The 18,993-nt window shown below is 26.4% G+C and overlaps 1 protein-coding gene across 3 annotated transcripts in view; it reads right to left on the reverse strand.

The window, feature by feature from the left end:
• Positions 1-18,993, reverse strand: part of LOC112682832 (Ig-like and fibronectin type-III domain-containing protein 2) — a 93,471-nt gene that overhangs the window by 8,193 nt on the left and 66,285 nt on the right. For all 3 annotated transcript variants that reach the window (XM_025553581.1, XM_025553582.1, XM_025553583.1), the window contains 13 exons: positions 18,879-18,989; positions 18,540-18,782; positions 18,255-18,416; positions 17,902-18,077; positions 14,158-14,393; positions 13,740-13,946; positions 13,335-13,668; positions 8,467-8,794; positions 4,262-4,437; positions 3,876-4,014; positions 3,668-3,803; positions 2,615-2,807; positions 1,840-2,086 (listed from right to left, as the gene is read on the reverse strand). In XM_025553581.1, the coding sequence (XP_025409366.1) occupies positions 1,840-2,086; positions 2,615-2,807; positions 3,668-3,803; positions 3,876-4,014; positions 4,262-4,437; positions 8,467-8,794; positions 13,335-13,668; positions 13,740-13,946; positions 14,158-14,393; positions 17,902-18,077; positions 18,255-18,416; positions 18,540-18,782; positions 18,879-18,989 (2,688 nt within the window). The remainder of the gene's footprint in view (positions 1-1,839; positions 2,087-2,614; positions 2,808-3,667; positions 3,804-3,875; positions 4,015-4,261; positions 4,438-8,466; positions 8,795-13,334; positions 13,669-13,739; positions 13,947-14,157; positions 14,394-17,901; positions 18,078-18,254; positions 18,417-18,539; positions 18,783-18,878; positions 18,990-18,993) is intronic.

Consider the following 18,993-nt stretch of genomic DNA (forward strand, 5'->3'; position numbering starts at 1 on the left):
TTTATTGTCATTACGACCATTATCGATAAAATCTATGGTAATTGTTACCTAGATTTAATACAAATTTCAGTCATCCAAAGAATTCGTAATAAATAACTAATAAGAGTAAATTAAAAAAAAAAATATAGAATTTAACTGTAATTAGGATTGAAATTAAAAGACTATAGAAAAAAATTATTAATGGTAAGAATAATAACATGAAATCTAAGTTGAATTTACTTTACAAAAACACGTCTATCCAAAAACATTTATTTAACCATTATTCAAGTTAACTTCTGATCTAGTATAGTCTTTCTTATTTAGTCTTCTATATATCTAATATAATATATATTGTAGATAGAACATCCATCTTCTTGGCGTGAAGATAAGAGAGTTAAATCTGAGACATAGAAATACTACTAACAAATTGAAAATAAAAGGAGTACTCTCATTTTCTTTATTGAAAAAACTGTATGTTGTGGTGTAATTCAAAACGCCAGGTAAAAACCAAAGCTTTGATAAATCAAAAAAACATCGTGAATTATGTTACATGGGAGTTTCAACAACTTTATAAGTAATTTAACTGTGTTTTGCAAACGTGTTTTGTCATTGTAAAACTGTTTTCGAGATTTGTAATTAAATCGCTAAATATAATTTATGATATGACTCATAAACAAAGTTGAAGTATTAGATTTTTTTTTTCTTGAATCAACAACATGAAGTAAAATATGTACAGAACATTGGTATTCATTATAATTTATAAGGACACATGTCTTAAACTTTTCCTTTATTTGTCGTTTCACATTTATGCACATAAACGTATTCACATGTACGTATATGTACACATCCGTTGAAAAGTTTAACAAATTATATATATATCAAACTGAAAGTTTATATAAATTAACGAATTCGGAAATATTATGTATCGTCAATACGTAGTCGAGAAATTAATAAAGTACGCGTAAGAATACATGTTATTCATATTTTCATTTAGTAAAACTTCAAAGAATTATTTTTAAAGATTCGTATTACAAAATTATCATTGTTGAATAAGTTTTTTAAAGCGTTATTTTTAAACTTCACTGTCAACATCTAACAAAAAAATAAGACTATGTACCTATTTTAGTAATTTTATTTGTAAATTTAATGTGAGGAATACAAATAAATGGGTGTTAATAATACAGAGGAAATACTACAATTTTCAGATTACACCATGAAAACGAATTATTAATGTTCTCTTTTAATTATCACACTCTCATTAAGGAAATTGGGCATATGGTATTTCGTACATTATATAAAAGCTTTTATATAAGCTGTTATTTATTTAGCAAACATACAAAATGTTACTTAATGTACTTTCATAGTTTTAATAACTAAAACATCGGTATACAGAATGTACGAATACTTTTAAATTTTCATGTTAACAATCTAAGTGTTCGTTAAATTATGATCGAAACGTATTTATTATTTATTAAGATATTCGAACTAATAAAAAATATGAATATTGTTTTTTAGAAATTTGAGAATAAAATTTAGTTATTAATATGTTTTACTATTTCCTAAACAACAAGCAATATTTATTTTGGTTTAAAAAATTGTTTAATTAGTATATGATAGAAAGTATCAATTAACTAAAAAAATATTTGAAAACGATAATGTATTAGATTAAATAAAAATATATAGTATTTTATGTATATTTATTTATTATTAAAAAACATTTTAAACATTTTTTTCTTATCTGTCATGCATTTATAGCGACTTTTTTTTTCATTTATAGAAGAAGGTAAGTCTTTTATTTCGAATACAGTAAATATTGAGAAAATTATTGAATATAAAAATATTTAAAATAAATGTACTTACAGCTTATACTGATTTTTCTTGACGATTGCATTGGCGTGCCATAACCATTGTCCGCGTAGCATGATATTTCATCCATATCTCGTGTGACGTTGTGGATAACAGTCACCATGTGCCTGGATGTTTCTTGTCTGACCAATCTTCCGGATATGTATAATGATATGGTTGGCGATGGGGTGCCCATTGCAATACACAATACTGTCATACTGCTACCTTCCATTACCAAATTTATTGGATGGACTGTAGGAGGCTATTTTCAGAAACAATACGTTACAAAATTAACAAAATTTGATTATAAAGTTTTATAGAGCTTATTATAGAGTTTTATAGTGTAACGTTTATAGAGCTGAGCAATCGATAGTTTAAATGAGACACTTTAAATTTTTATACATTCACGTTAACCATTGTCATCTCAAATAATTAAATAATTTAAGTTAATAATATATTCAATGGTCTGACTACAATCTTATATTTATCATGATTTATTTTTGCAAATATCTAAACCAAATAAATATTTTCAATAATAATAGTATTCATGATCGTTAATAATTAAGTTTATTTAAAAATGTTTGAATTAATAATTTGATTTAAAATAAATGCATATTATATATTTCTTTTTTTTTTAAGGGCAATTGAAATTGAAAAATCAATTGTAAATAAGTATTTGAATTTAGTTTACCATAAACTGTTTTAAAATCGATGGTAAAATTTCAAGGGGAAAACAACAAATAAATGTTTTCGTATTTAATTTATTTTCATACCAGAATATACTACGAACCTCAACAAATGCTGGATATGCTGGGTCGGTCCATGCAATCAGAGTTTCTGAAGGCAGGCTTTTTCCATTTTTTGACATAGCAACTATATAAACTATATACTGTGAATTAGGTGATAGATTGTCTATAGTATACACTGGTACAGGAACATCCACTTGGTGAAAAGATGTATCTGCTACAGTTTTCCAATACAACCTAAATAAAATAGAATATAAATACATTATATTCTTTTCAAAATGGATAAATTTAGCACCCTTTGGTTATTTATATCACATCTGTTTCCTTACAAACATTTATGCAATTTAAACAATTTAAATAACATATAACTTAATCGTAAAACGACAATCTTAATAATAATTCTATATTTTTATCACTCACGTAATTTACAAATTACATTATTTTAAAATATAATATATAATAATAGAAACTCAAAATAAATTAAAAATATTAAATAAAACCCTTTGTATAAATTTCTTTCATTAACTTTGAAAAATATAATCAAATTTCTTATCGATGTTCTAAAGCAAAACTTTATTCAAACGATAAAAGAACAAATAAACCAACATGCATTTAATTAATAATTGTGCGTCATCTTAAAATGTTTGAGTGATTATATTTAGTAATGAAAATAATTGATATATTTAATGAACTAAATTTTCAAAAACTGATTATTATAAATACTAAACAGTTAGAATAATTTTTGAATAGGTATCAAATTACAGCTAGTATTGGCAAATAGCACGATATTGTTATCTAGGCTATACGTTTGATATCTTGTAAAGACGATAATTTAAAAGGGTATTTTGTAAATGGTAGTTTCCTGATAAAATATAGCATAAATGGGAAATTCGACTTTCTTTAAAGCCTCGTTTTCCCACATAATAACAATGGACATTAAGAATGGATAGTTTTATTGCTTTCAGAAAGCTCTTTTCACAAATTACCATAAAACTTCATAAATTCTCAAATAATTAATGACAAATGCATAAATAAAAATTCAAATTGTTCAAATACCCATTTTGAAACAAACATCAATCGGAATATAAAAATCTTACTTATAAGTTATTTCTTCAGAAACGTGACTAAACTCGGGCGGCTGCCAAGTGATAGTAACGTAGTTGGCACTGTGTGCCGAGACGGACAGTGAATGTGGTGGAGATGTAACGCCTACAACACCCTTGCTATCCAGATCTACGGAAACCAAAAGGTTTATCAAATATAAATAGATATAGGTAATAAAATATATTGATATATTTATCATACCTGTATCAGTGATATTTAGTAAAAGTATAGATGATGGTAAAGATGTACCATGTGTGTTTTTAGAAACAACAAAGACTTTATAGAGTTTACCGGTCTCCAATTTCTTCAAAAAAACTGAGTTTTCGGTCACTTCAACTTGCTGAGCATAAAAAAAATTCAAAGGTACCATTTAAATTTAAATTTAAATTGTTTCTTTTTTTTCTTCTTTAATCTTATCTAATATACATTTTACTCTGCTTTTACTTATAAAAAACATAATAAACTATGATTCATACAAAATGATTGGTATATAATGTCACATACAATTAAATTCATAGTCAACGAACCCTACATAGTTTTATATATTTTTAATTTAATTTATACGTTCATATATATAAATACTATACCTGATCCAATTTTATAGTATTTTCGTGCACAGTAGCATTGTTGACTTTTTGATAGTGCACCACGTATGTGGTTACGTTACTCTTATCATTTGGCGGATTCCATACCAATGAAACACTGTTATTGGTCAATTTTACCGCACGCATATCACCCACAGGACCTGGTATCTTACCGGTACCTGTAATTAAACCAATTAAACCAATACTTATGTAAGTTCAAATATATGTTCAATTTACTCAAGATAGTCATTTATTCAATTCTTATTTTTTTTCCTTGAACTTAAAGAGTTGCAGTATGATCAAAATGGAATGAAGTGGAATAGTGGAATAGTACAACAAACGAGTTATTTAAAGTCGCACTAAACTTAATTTAAGACTACATATTTTATAGAATGTCCACATTATTATTTAATAAGAATTGTATAAGTTCATATTTTAATTTTTATATGAGATCAACGTTTGAAAGCATCAATCCTATAGGTTACGACTATTATTGTTTACATGTTGAAACTTTAAAATTCAAACACAAACACCAACATAATTAAATTAACTTATGTTATATAATGCAAGATCGAATAATATCTTTAATCTATCACTATGTCACAACTAAAACACTAACAATAAACTTTATGTAGTTTTAAGTTTTAGTCAATAAAAGATAATGACTTAAATCATTTTATGCTTTAGTATTCCTTAAATATGAGTAGCTAAATTAATATTTGATTAAACGTAAAATGATTTACTTTTTCTTCAAAAAACCACCAAAATATTGATGTTATAGTAAATACTTAATTTTAAAAATAGTCAAATGCAATATTAACTCCATTTCCCCTTAACCGATTTATAGGAACATTTTTAACTAATTTAAACAAAAATATCACACATTATTTTATAGTAAAATTTATTTTTTTAAATTATTTATTAGAAACATTGTCTTTACTTTAAAAATAATAACACTCATATTTTGAAACAATCCACTTTTTATTTTATATTTTTTTCAAACACATTTTTTCGGTGTTTAAAAATTTAAAATCTTGATAAATTAAGAATCAGAAATATATAATATTTATAAAATATTATGTTTTCAAAATTCTAAATAAATAATAATACACTTCATTTTTATGAAGTATTTACATAATTATGAACTTATGAAATTTAAATAAAGTTTAAAACACATTTTGTTCTATAAAATATAAATAAAATTATTTATATAAGTAACATTTTTCTTTGTATTTTAATTAAAAAAATGTGTTTAACTATATTTAATTAATATAATTTAAAAATCTTAATATCAGATTCTTTAGAAAAATTAGACCTCCAAATTGGTTTTTAAAATATTTAATTAAAAATAAAATGCTTAAAAATATCATTGAGATTAATGCTGGTAATATTCAAAATTATTAATCTAAAATATGATTCTCTTATTGGCCCACATTATAGAAAATAGATATTTAATTTATAATTTTACTATTATAATAATTCTACTTACTAATTATTATAATATAAAAGGCTTGTGCTTTTAAAACTTATCATAAAGCTCTTTTTTTCTCTTTTTCATATTAAAAAAAGAATTCCTCGAGAGAATGACCTCTTCCTTGATTTTCATCACGGAAATTCATGTTAGATATTCTAAATATAATTCCATAAATCAAAAAACCATAATGTAAGCTATCTACGTTTATGGCACATCAATTATATTCTCAAATAGTGACAAGCATATCAAGCCTTTTAATATCATTTAAATCTAATTAAAAAGTGGTTTTGAAATTAGAAAATTAATCAAAAAGCGATAAATCCATATACATTTCTTTTATTCTTTACTCTCATTTTCAGCTTAAAATACGAATATATAGCTCAATAATCTTAGAAAAATGTTCAGGCAAAAGATTAATCTGAGAATGCCGCTTGAAATAAAAAAGAAAATGACTAAATATTAGATTGTGCTTTTCATGGTTTTAAATCCAAATTCCACCATAAAATACATTTCTTATAATCTTTAATTTTAAGTTAGTATTTAAATCAATTTGAATATAAGATGCCCTTATGGGTTTGCCATAAACCAACCAATTTCAAATCAATATCGACTTTTCAAGCTATTATCCTACGCTAAACCACTCCCATTTTTTGACTTGTGATAAATCATAATCTCCATGAGGATCTATGCATTGAAATGGTAAACAATTCAATAATATCGCATAGTTGTATTCTAAATTACTCTACCAAGCAACACTATTTATCTTAAGCCAACAAGCAATCATTATTTTTGAAGATGTGACAAGACATATTCGAGACAAAAGAAGTTGATGTCTGTCAAAATACAATAATTGGATTGACGAAAATTTACAAATAATTGGTACTATTGCATCGTAGCTTCTGTACTTACAATCATCAAAGTATTTATTTATTCATTCATAACTTATTTACTAATTGTATATTATTTAAATATAAATAGTAAATGTAATATTCTTTAAATAAATTCTTTAGAATTTAATTCAAATTTATTTTTAATAATATACGAGTAGTTATTAATTTAATTTTTAATAATTTATTGTTATTCATAATATTAGGCAGTACATTTTTATAGTGTTTATCAAAAATGATACGATATGAAAACTACTTCAATAAATCAATCTTTACATATAAACATTCTCTAAATAAATGATTCATCGTTATTTTAAAATTCAGAATAAAAATACATATTTTATCTTTGAAATCAATATACATACATACATATATATATATGAAATATATAATATAATCACATTTACTTTTTTACATTTTAATTTTCTATAAAAATAAAAAATAATAATAATTATTATAACATATGATTCTCTTGTTATTCATTAAAAACTACGGTTTCAAAACTCAATTTAAAAATACAAAATTCATGACATACTATTTATTATTAAATGTATACTTTATAAATTTTAAATACAATTTTATAAGCAAATATAGAATAATGATATAATATGACTAAATTTAGATTCTGATTGAAATATAAAAATGTAATATTTTTACTATAATAGGGTAAATTATTTTCATGTTTCTTTAGCTTTTTTTCGAACATTTTAATAAAATAATTTTGGTTCAACAAAAAATATTGAAAATTTAATGCAAAGTTTTTCATATTTATCAATCATTAATTAAAGAAAAAATTAAGCTTTTATTTAAAATAAAATTTTACAAAAATAAAATTATATTTAAAAAATATTAAGTTTTTACATAATTATAAAAATCACGAAATTCAGCTATAATTTGCAGAATATATTAAAATATTCATTAAATTTCTAATTTTTATTACTTGAGGCTTGGAAATAAACACATTTTTTTTTTGAGTTAAAAAAAAAATATTGGAAAATCACAAAAATGCTTTATAAGCGTTAGAAAAGACAATTTTGATGAAAATCAATGTATTTCTATTAAATGATTTTACTTATTTCATAGTTTCAAATTATTTTAGTGAAGTTTGTGTCTATTTATAGGCATTTAAAATTTTCAATTTTTTCAAATTTTAGACGCTTTTCATTTTGCAAAAACTAGAACATTAAAAGTTCTACCATATTAAAAAATTATATCAACCATATTTATATCTATAAACTGATTGGGTGAATCAGTTTATATTTATAGAGGTCGGGTGGACCTCTTTCACTGAACATCATTTTTTCAAAATCAACAGTACATTGGTTTTAAGTTTAAATTACCTATATAGCAATACCTATCTCTAATTCACCCGATCTAAAAGTCTCGCCCTTTTAAAATTATCATATTTAAATATAAGAGTTAGATAGGTAACTGTTGAATACTTTATTTATTTGATCACTTTAAAATACACTGGATTTTTAATTCGCAATTAGTTTTTAACATTCCCAGAAAAAAATATATTTAACATAGTACGAGTGAATACAAAAATATGTTTATGACTGTTGAAACAAATGAAAATAATATTGATCAAATCATTAAATAACACGATTTAATTATGTTTATCATTTACACGTCCATGTATATTATACTACATGGCATTGTTCAATAAATGTCTCGCAAAAAGTACTACGATTTATATGCACGACTTTATTTTTTCCTTTTTGTTAAAATATTTAGCGTTTAAACGTAATACATTGTACCTAATTGTTATGAATGATTGACAGAAACGTTGACGAAATACGAATGCTATTTCTCAGGGGGGGGGGGGGAAACTAGAAAAAACATACCTTCTTCGAAACATTGAACGACGTTGCCGATGAACGAAGCACAGTTGACCGCCACGCTCAACAGAGAGTCGGGTACGACACCGGAACACAATGGCGTACACATACCCGGCACCCCGCGACGGGTGCAACAGGCTCCATGGTTGCGACCTCCTGCGCCACACTTGATGAGCTTGTGGAGCTCGGCACCGCAGAATGGAGCTAAATTTCTGACGTCCGTCATGTTGGCGTCGAACGAGCACAGGGGCATGCACATTTGCCGTAGTTTGATGTTGACGCAACAGTCGGTCAGATTGTATGGCGACGTGGTCAGTTCCCGGTCGTTAACGATCTGTACACGAAGACAGAGAATGTAACTGTCGTATGCCCGTTGAGAGAATTATTACAAAATATAGTGACGTGATAACAGGACAGGGTTTAATGGAGGGTATTAAGAGAGTTTTCTTTGAGTCACGTACATTTGGAGGGAGGAGGGAGGGTTTCCGGACGTCGGAAACTATGAAAAAAAAAAACCTGAACTCATTTTAAAAATCTGAAAGCTTTTATAAAAAGAAAAATCTGTGATAAAATGTTGTGTTAAATTGTCAAACGCAAAGTATTAACGAAGAATCGGTAAGAAGAGCAATACCCTACTAATATATTAAGGCCTGGAACATATCTCACGTTATACTCTGGATTGTGGACGACAAGTCTAGAGAAAATATTGTATTTGTGTCACACAAACAGGTTTATAGAGAACAAAAACTCTATGAAAATACAAACGTATTAATTGACATATTAACCATATGGTTGTAATAAATAGGGCTCGGATTTATATGTAAATACATATTTTTACCGTGACTTGATTAATTAATTTAAATAGGTAATTGATAAATTCGTTTCAATAGATTTCCAATGAAATTAACTAAATTTTATTTCATATATTTTTACATATTTCTCAATAATTTCATTTTTTATTACATATTTCGACCATTTACGATTTATTAATAACTCAATACAGACAATGTTTCGAAAAATACGTAAACAAAATAATACCATTTATTGATTTTAATCTACGATTGTTATATGTTCGATATTTCGATATTTCATTATGTTCGACAAGAAAAATGATTTTAGATCAAAGTTTAGGATTCGTAGAAGAAACAGTAAAATGCATAGAACGAGTAAAAAACCATTGGAAGTTACAGTAAAAGAAAAAATGAACAGTGTATTAAACAAAAATACTGATTCAAACTGTCTAAAATTAATTAGAGATATACATTGCGGAATGAATGGGGTAATATTGTAGAATGAGCTCATTCCTATGGATAGTGGAAATATAAAATTTGTACCTATTACCTCTCTTGAAGTCGAGCCCTTCTTTAGTGAGTACAAATCTATGTTACGTAGATAATTTAACTTTGAAAATTTGAACATGTGTATGGTGTACGTCCGTGAATTTGGCCCCCCCCCCCCCCCTTTGTCTTATCGAATTCGAACCTTTACCAATATTTTGGTACTAATTTGGAACTATTTGGAACCAACTTTTAATAATTTGGAACTTCACCCTTTTCCCGTAAAAAAAGATTTTAGGTTGGAGGGGAATAACTTCTCGCAGCTCCCCCCACTTTGTCCTATCAACTTCAAACCTTCACCAATATTTTGGTACTAATTTGGAACTATTTGAAACCAAGTTTTCATAATTTGGAACTTCACCATTTTCTCGAAATAAGAGATTATTTAATAGATTATAATAGATAACCTATTAATTTTTAGATTGAAATATTTATATATCCGAGTAAACATTTTACCATATTGGAGAAGGTGACTCCAATTTGGTAAAATTTTTACTAAATCTGAATATTAAACACTAAATAAAACGATTTTGGCTTCGGATAATCAAGTAAATGTATTTTACATTTGTACATGACATTTAAATATGTTAAATGTTTACTCGGATATAAAAAATATTTCAATATAGAAACTAATCAGTTATAATTACCATCAGTGGCGTCATTTGGGGGCGGCGACAAGGTGGAAATTTGATCCTGTCTAATTAAAAAGCATCCCAAAGGGCCAGTTGTTGTCGTTTAGCCATAAGTCGTTATTTGTGAAAAATCAAACGTATTTTTATAATTTTGAAAATACTGCGTACTAGATAACTTTTTATTGCCACCATATTAGGAACTTGCCAATTGGTATAAACACATGAAAATTTTACAAGAATATTAGATTTTTTATTGAAATTAACCATCGTTTCAGCAATTCTAGCAATGAAATCAACAAGTAAAAATGTAATATTATCTTATCTTCCAGCCCTGATTATTTTAATTTCAAAAATTCCTATTTATTGTCTTTCCTCAATTATTATAGTCATTTTTAAATTGATGATTTAATATTTCAAACTCAATCATCAAATTATATGACAAGATAAGGAAAACCAATAATAATATGATTTATATTAATTTTATCTTATACAATGTAGTTTGTGTTCGAAAATATTAAAGTATATTTACTGTTATATTTTTATACGTTCATAGATATTTAGTTAGTTTAAATACACTTTTCGTAAATTTCTAATTATATTGGCAGTTTAAAATAGTAATGTTAAATTTTAATGCCATATAAAGCTACGAAGAACCATAAAATTGTTCTCATTGAATTGATAATGCCTGGGTGAAGGATATAACTTTTTTAAGTTGCTAATAGTTATTTATATGTTGTAAATATTTACATGGATAGCAAAATTTGACAACTACAAAAATTATGCTTCCTAGTTTCAAAATGTTAATTTTAGATACTCCGAAATCTCCCTCCTATGAGCATAGCAATATACAAAGGGCACATATGGTCCGGAGTTTAAATATTATATTTCAATGGTAAAATAAAATTGTCTGCTAATCATAAAGATATATTTTAAAATGTTCTATGGTATTATATAACATTTATAGATACTAGTAATGCAAATTAATTTTTTTACCAAATTGAAAAACAGATTTCTAAAAATAATATTTTAAGTATGTACTAAGAAATATAATTTTGAAATTTCAATTTTGCAATTTTTAGATTTGTTTTCTTTTAGATAACTAATTTTCCTTTTTTAAGCATTAACTAATTTTAAATCTCACAATTTTAATTTATTATTACTATTTGTTTTTAAATCTGTAGCCTATATTAATTATAGATGTTTCGGAAAACTAGATTCTAATTAATTTCAAATAAGATTCAAAATATTGGTGAAGGTTTGAAGTCGATAGGACAAAGTGAGGGGAGCTGCGAGAAGTTATTCCCCTCCAACCTAAAATCTTTTTTTTACGGGAAAAGGGTGAAGTTCCAAATTCTGAAAACTTGGTTCCAAATAGTTCCAAATTAGTTCCAAAATATTGGTAAAGGTTTGAATTCGATAGGACAAAGTGGGGGGGGGCCAACTTCACGGACGAGTATGGTATTTCATTTTTATCAAAATCAAGGTTCAATTTCATAATAATTTCAATTCAAGCGTCTTGATTTTTTTATTTTCATTTTTTGTCATTTATAAAGCGATTTTTAATTTTTTTATGTACCATATTTTCATTTAATTTTCACATATAAAATGATTTGTTATTACATATATATTAACTTATATTGGTTTTTTCAATACATATAAATCCGAGTCCTAGTAATAGACCTATGTATAACGGTTAAGCATTCGGTAACATTTTCTGATTATAATTGTATTCGGATGTTGTATTACGTGTTAAGGGAAGACGATATATTATATTAACGTATAAACAATCGCAGTACAGTAGAATGAAGTCAGACGGCAATAAATATTCTAATGTTTTACACGAATTACTAAATACACATGCGTTCAAGTATAAAATCTCATTTTTAAATTTGATATCTAATTTTCTCATATTTTCAATGATTTCTTCTAGTATAAATATGACTAAAATAATCGTTATTTAATATAACTATAAAAATTATTATTAGTTATTAGTGAGACTTTTCTAACAGAATATTCATTTATCGTCATATAAGATAGACAATATAATAGAAACAAGAAGATTTAAAAAACAGTCTAACAAAAACATCTATAAACAAAATCCGTTTGTCTTGGTTATAAAGCAAAATAAAATAAAATAAAATAATTAATGATTCTTTTCTACATTATTCATCGGTAATTTAAACTGATTTTGACGGTAAAATTATTTTTATCAGTTAAATTAATTTAATGAAAATTACTTTAAGGTCAACTTCGGTACATTTCTAGAAAAATATATCAATTTTATTTTTACATTCTAAATAATTTTAAAAAAAATACATCCAGAATGTAACATACGACTACGTACTGTATAGGTGATATTATTGATATTATTTCGTTAATATCATTTTTTACAAGGCATTATATCAAAGAAAATCAATGTTTTTTTATTTAAATATAACATAAGAGAAATGTAACCAAAAATTATAATAATATTATATTATATTATTATTATTATAATTATAATGATGATATTATTTTTATTTGTTAACAGTTTTTTATACATTTTATAAATTAACTTTAAAATAATTGTTAATACTTCTTTTCGTAAATTAGATTTACAAAATGTGTAAAAATTGTTTATAAATTACATGAAAAATTTGTTCTTTTATTTTTTTAAAATAACGGGAACATTTTCTAAAATAATTTGTTCGCGACAACGCATTAAGTGTGCGTATAATGAGACATTCGACCAACATAATTATTTAATAACTAATTTAAACAAGAAACATAATTCGATTTATAATCTTTTGTAAAAGAAATATTGTAGTACGGCGAGTATGTAAAGTATTATAATACTATCCTTCGTCTGCCTGGGAATAAAATCAATTTTAATACTATTACTAATATAAATAAAACTCATAAATACCTGGCTTTTAGTTGGAAAAACAATTCTATATGAGGGCTTTCCAGCACCGTGTTCATTAACTGCTTCCACAAAAACTTCATATAATGTATTAGGCTTCAAATGTTCCAAAATAAACGGAGAGTGTACATTAACTATAGAATCGTATTCATCATCCACCAGTCTATAAAACACATTATAATGTGTCACTGTATCAGCCAAATCCTTTGGTGGTTCCCAATGGAGTATAGCAAAGTTAACGTCCACGTTAAAAACACGGAAAGTTCTCGGAGCAGATGGAACTATACCGTATCCTTGAAAGAGACAACTTCTGTAGTCATCCATAAATCGTAAACATCTGAAATAAATATAAAATCGTACCTATCTAGTTATATTGTTTTTATTGACATTAAATTATTTAGAGTTTACTTGAAGTAACTGAAATCGATTTGTGTCATATTGCCAGCACATAAGGTTTGACATAATGGTGGTAAACCTCTTGCTCGGCAACACGGGGTATGATCGATACCATTTGTTAGACAGCTGAATGTCTGAGATGCCCACGGAGCACATATCATCAAATCTGTGACCTCAGCTTCGTCAGAACGCGATGGATCACATAATTTATCTAAGCACCTACGGAAGATTATCAAACCTTTAAGTATTTACAATTCTAATTAAAATATTGGCGAACTATAATATAACTTCCATTGGAATTTCAATTATCAAACTAAAAATTAATAATGTAATAATAAAAATAATAGTATGTTAAAAATGTATTATATCTCATAGTTAATTGATAGTAGGTATATTTGAATAAAAAATTATCACTAAATTATTTACTTACGCTGAATGTGTAACGCCTTTTTTTATGCAACAAGATCGTATATCAGGCAAAGGAGGTAGCTTCGAATCATCTATATTTGTTCTGCGTGATGTCTTTTGGTCAGTATTCAACGTAAGAAAACGTATTGCTGACGAAGGAAGACTAGAACCATGCTTATTGATGGCCACTACGGTTACTTCGTACATTGTATAAGGAGTAAGTTGATCAATCTTCACTTTAGAATCCGTTCCAAGTGCCTGGAAAAAAATCAAAACTTACCATGATTCATTCAAATAAAAAACTTTATAATAAATATTAACTAACACAAATAATGAAATCGCTAAAGTATTTGAGTATATACATTAAAACATAAGTGATATAATTAACAATCATAATAACTGTTTAAAAATTAAATTAGATTTCACCATGATAATATATTTTATTTTTTATACCTTTTGGTGTTAAAAAAAGTAAAACGTATAAATATAGGGAATATTCAAAAGCTTATTAATTTATTAATTTAATTTAACTTATTCGTTGAAAACCTATTTTTAAATTTCAATTTAAATTAATAAATATACGAGTATTTACAGGAGCGGATTTAATAATTTTTCGCCCCTATTCCAAATTAAATTTTTCGCCTCTATCCAAAAAAAACTTTTAATCTCCTATTTAATAAAATACCCTCAAATAAATTAATTTTTCAATATCTAATATGAAATTATTTTTAAACTAAAACAAATTCTGATTCAAATACAACATCTTTTATTTATTTTTTTAAAGTAACAATATTTATAAGAAAAACATAATTTAATTAATATAATAAAAATAATTAATTATTTAAATTAATTTAATAAATTTAATTTAATTTTAATATTTAAATTTTTAATTCATAGTTAATTTTTGCAGTTACATAGGTTTTTTTCTAGGTTTAATTATTGAGAAGTCATCAATAATGTCTTCATACGCTAATTATGACGTTAAATCACTTTCTATAGTTAATATGGTCAAGCAATTTAATCATTCTTACGACATAGATGATCGTAAATAATTTTTCATTCTTTTTAACACCGAAAACGAACGTTTGGCTGTAGGAGCGTACCCAGGAATTTTTTATGGGGGGGGGAGTCCAAAATTTTTATTTTATCTGATAATGGGAAATTAAAATACACTATATACTTTTATTATACTATTTACTATTAAATCGTTGAGTATGGAGAAATTTCAATGGGGAGGGGGGGCGGACCCAAAATATCCCCCTTTGGGTACGCCCTTGTTCGGCAGTACAATTAGTAGCTGGTGTTGATACAAATATTCGAAGGGCAATTTCAATATTTGGATATAGATCCTTATATTACGTTCATAAATTACAAACAATCAGTGGTAGAACTAGATTCTTGGAGGCCTGTGTAAAAAATTTTCGTGGCGAATTTCTAAGCCAAAACTTAAAAAAAAAAACAAAGAATTTTTTTTTTTACGTAACATCTTTATTCTTTAATACATATATCTATATTATTAATAATATGTTTATAAATAGGGAAATATTGAAATTAAGTTGTGAATATTTATTTTTGGCTCTAGTTTTATGCAAAAGTATTGATCAATGCCGACATATTTGATTTATTTGCATGTTTGTTTTCAATAGATATCATGGCCAAACCACTTAGACGTGTTTGAGACATTGTGTTCCTGAGGTAGTTTTTTATTGACTTCAGCTTTGAAAACGATCTCTCAGCATTGACTACAGTTACTGGTAAAGTAAGAAATTAATAAAATGCCTTTAATAATTTCGGGATGTTTGTCATAAGATTATTATTTTCAACGACTAACAATTTAGTTATATCAAAAACATTGGATAATGTTTCGAGCTCAAAAGCAAATAATGTTCTAAAAGATTCGATTTGATTAGTTGATTCTGCCGAATTAAATGTCAGTAGGATATAAATTATTTTATTAAATTTTAAATTTTATTAATATTAAGATAATTTATTCATGTTATAAAATTATTATTCTGCATTAGTATAATTATAACTTCTTTTTTTTCTAGGATATTTTATTTAAAACGAATAAATGCTTAAAAACCTATCTTCATATTATACTAAGATCTAATAATGATCATGCTAGATTACTATTATTCTGAACCTCCATAACTAATTATGCAATGGTTTACTTACAAAAATAAATGGAAAGCTAAAACTAAAAATAAACTTTTATGAGGTTTTTAGTTAAATTTTTTAAATTTTAATGTTTATAACTTTTTTAAGTTAAATCGTTCGAGGCCCCTCTTATGCCGAAGCCCGTGTGAAATTACATCTTTATCTATATGTAGCTCCGCCGCTGCAAGCAATAGTAATAATGGTGTAATTTTATTTTCATTAAATCTTATAATTTGATGAGTACGAAAATGTAGTAGTTCATTAATAAATTAATTTTATTCTAAGTCTGATTTGTAAATGCAACATAACTCATTTGCTTAACCATTATTCCAGAGCTATCCAATTTATGAAGTTTAGTAAAGAAATCAAACGGTATGCAGAATGATTCATATGCTTTTCGTCTATTACTCAATTCAGTAGCTAATCTATCAAGTATAACATAGAATTTGTTAATTCTAAAATTATCTTTCGCTGATATTTCTACTTGTCCATCTCGAGTTTTGTCATGGCGAATTTTTTTTTTCTTTTTATAGATTTTTATTATAGTATTACGAGACATTTCATAAACGATAAGATAAGCTATAATAAAATACAATCGTTGTTGTTGTAGACGAGTTCCTGGGAAAATATAAATATTAGTTTGCTGAAAATAAATGAATACAAAATCCACAATTTAAATATTTTGAAGTAATAGATAAAATTTTAAAAATTATGTACCTAATTTTATAAAATCAAAATAAATACTCAACATAATTTTGCCGCACTATGCGGCCGCATTGTTCACAGTACCTTAAATCTGCCCCTGAGTATTTATATTAATAATATTAAATGGGATAGAATGTAGGTATTTCATGATATTGATTCATATTTTATCGATTGAAAAAAAATCTAAAAACCATGGTATTTTATAGAATGACAGAAAATTGATCAATTGAAAAATATAAATTAAAAAGTATAACGAATTTAATTATTCGTTTATTTTTAAACAAAAAATTATAACATTTTCTATTTTAGAACAGAAGTTACTTTATCACGTCAATATCACGCAAGGAACTTCGGCATTCGTGACGTTTTCATATAAAATTCCTTAACTTCATCTTTCCTTGAGTGCGTTCAGAATAATTTAAAAATATCGATCCATTGGACTACGTAGCCTATGTGAATATATTACCGTTTATGCATTTGAACTTTTCACTCTTATTATATTTATTTAATATATTATTATTTATTCTTATTTCTAGTGTTATTTGAAATAGGTGAGGGTGATATAGTAGTCATAAAAGGTAAACAGTGCACCCTCACCATTAACTGTAGGTAGTTGCATGGATTGAGGCACTTACGAAGTTATCCACAATTTTCAGAAATAAAGTATATGAAGACGAGAGTCACGAAGAGTAGGGTAACCAAAAAATAATTTATCCTCGTACCCTTTATATACATCCGAACCCTAGAGTATTACAACTGTAGTACACGTTTTGAATTATGAAAACACATAAATATGGACCGTTACGTGAGCAACATCTCAGTTTCGAAGAGAAACGTGTAATTTAATAATAAAAAATTGTTAAGTATTTAAATTTTAGTGGATGGTAGTAATATTGTTTTATACCTTAACTTGTATGGAATGGTTTGTTGTTTGACCATCAAACGATTTAAGCATGGTTACATTGACTATATATTCGTTGACCGATGCTGAGTTCGCAGACGGTTTGTTCCACGTCACTAATATCATAGAACTACTGTTTACTTCCACATCCACATCTTCTGGGTGACTAGGTAAAATTTCTAAAATGCAGAGTTACATTTTTTATAATATAATATTTTACATTTAGAACTATAGAATATCGTGCGTTTCGTATAAACACACAGTTACAAAAAAGTTAAGTTTTAGATTTGATTTTTTTTTTTTTATACATCATCGTTTTTCTGTCCAAAACTGTTATGTTAATCAATAATGTTTACCTATCCCCTCTACGATGCATGCCAATGTCTGTTCGGTGTACGGAGAACATGAAACCATGGTTTTTATATTATCCGTGATTGGGGTGTACTCTCCTTGGCAAACATCTTGGCATATGTCGGGAATACCTTCTTGCACACAACAAGGGACATGATTTCTACCGTCTGTAATAAAATAACAATACAATGAAAATAGTACAAAGATCGTTTAAAGGACTGGGCACGAGGGAAAGAATAAAGTGGAAGAACAGGCAAAATAAAAACAGAGAAGTAATGCGTCGTGCTAACCTGCCATGCATTTCACAATGGACTTAAAGTCTGGTTCACAATTCTCTGGGTCTTGTCCAGTGGTTCCCTCCAGTATACTCTGTATGTTGCAAAAACCTAAACAACTTGAGCTCACATTTCTCGCCACACAACAGTCTGTATAATTGTGGTTCTTAATGTCAATCGGTTTGGTTTCATCATCACTGCCGTAATACACTGCCGTACTATTATCGAGCGGTGGTGGTTCAAGATTACCCGACAACACTATTGAATCAATTATTATATTACTTTATTAAAATCTTATTTTTTACAGTATTATCAATGTGTAATAGACAAGTTATTTTTGTAAATCTAACCAACCTGAAAGTGAGTGGAATGATCTAACTACCGGATCACTATTTACTTCACAAGCGTATACTCCAGAATCATTAAACTTTACATTTTTGATTGACAATACCCAGACGTCACCACCTGT

Source organism: Sipha flava, unplaced genomic scaffold (genome assembly GCF_003268045.1).
Source record: "Sipha flava isolate LNK unplaced genomic scaffold, YSA_version1 212_pilon_pilon, whole genome shotgun sequence".
NCBI classification, from domain to species: domain Eukaryota; kingdom Metazoa; phylum Arthropoda; class Insecta; order Hemiptera; family Aphididae; genus Sipha; species Sipha flava.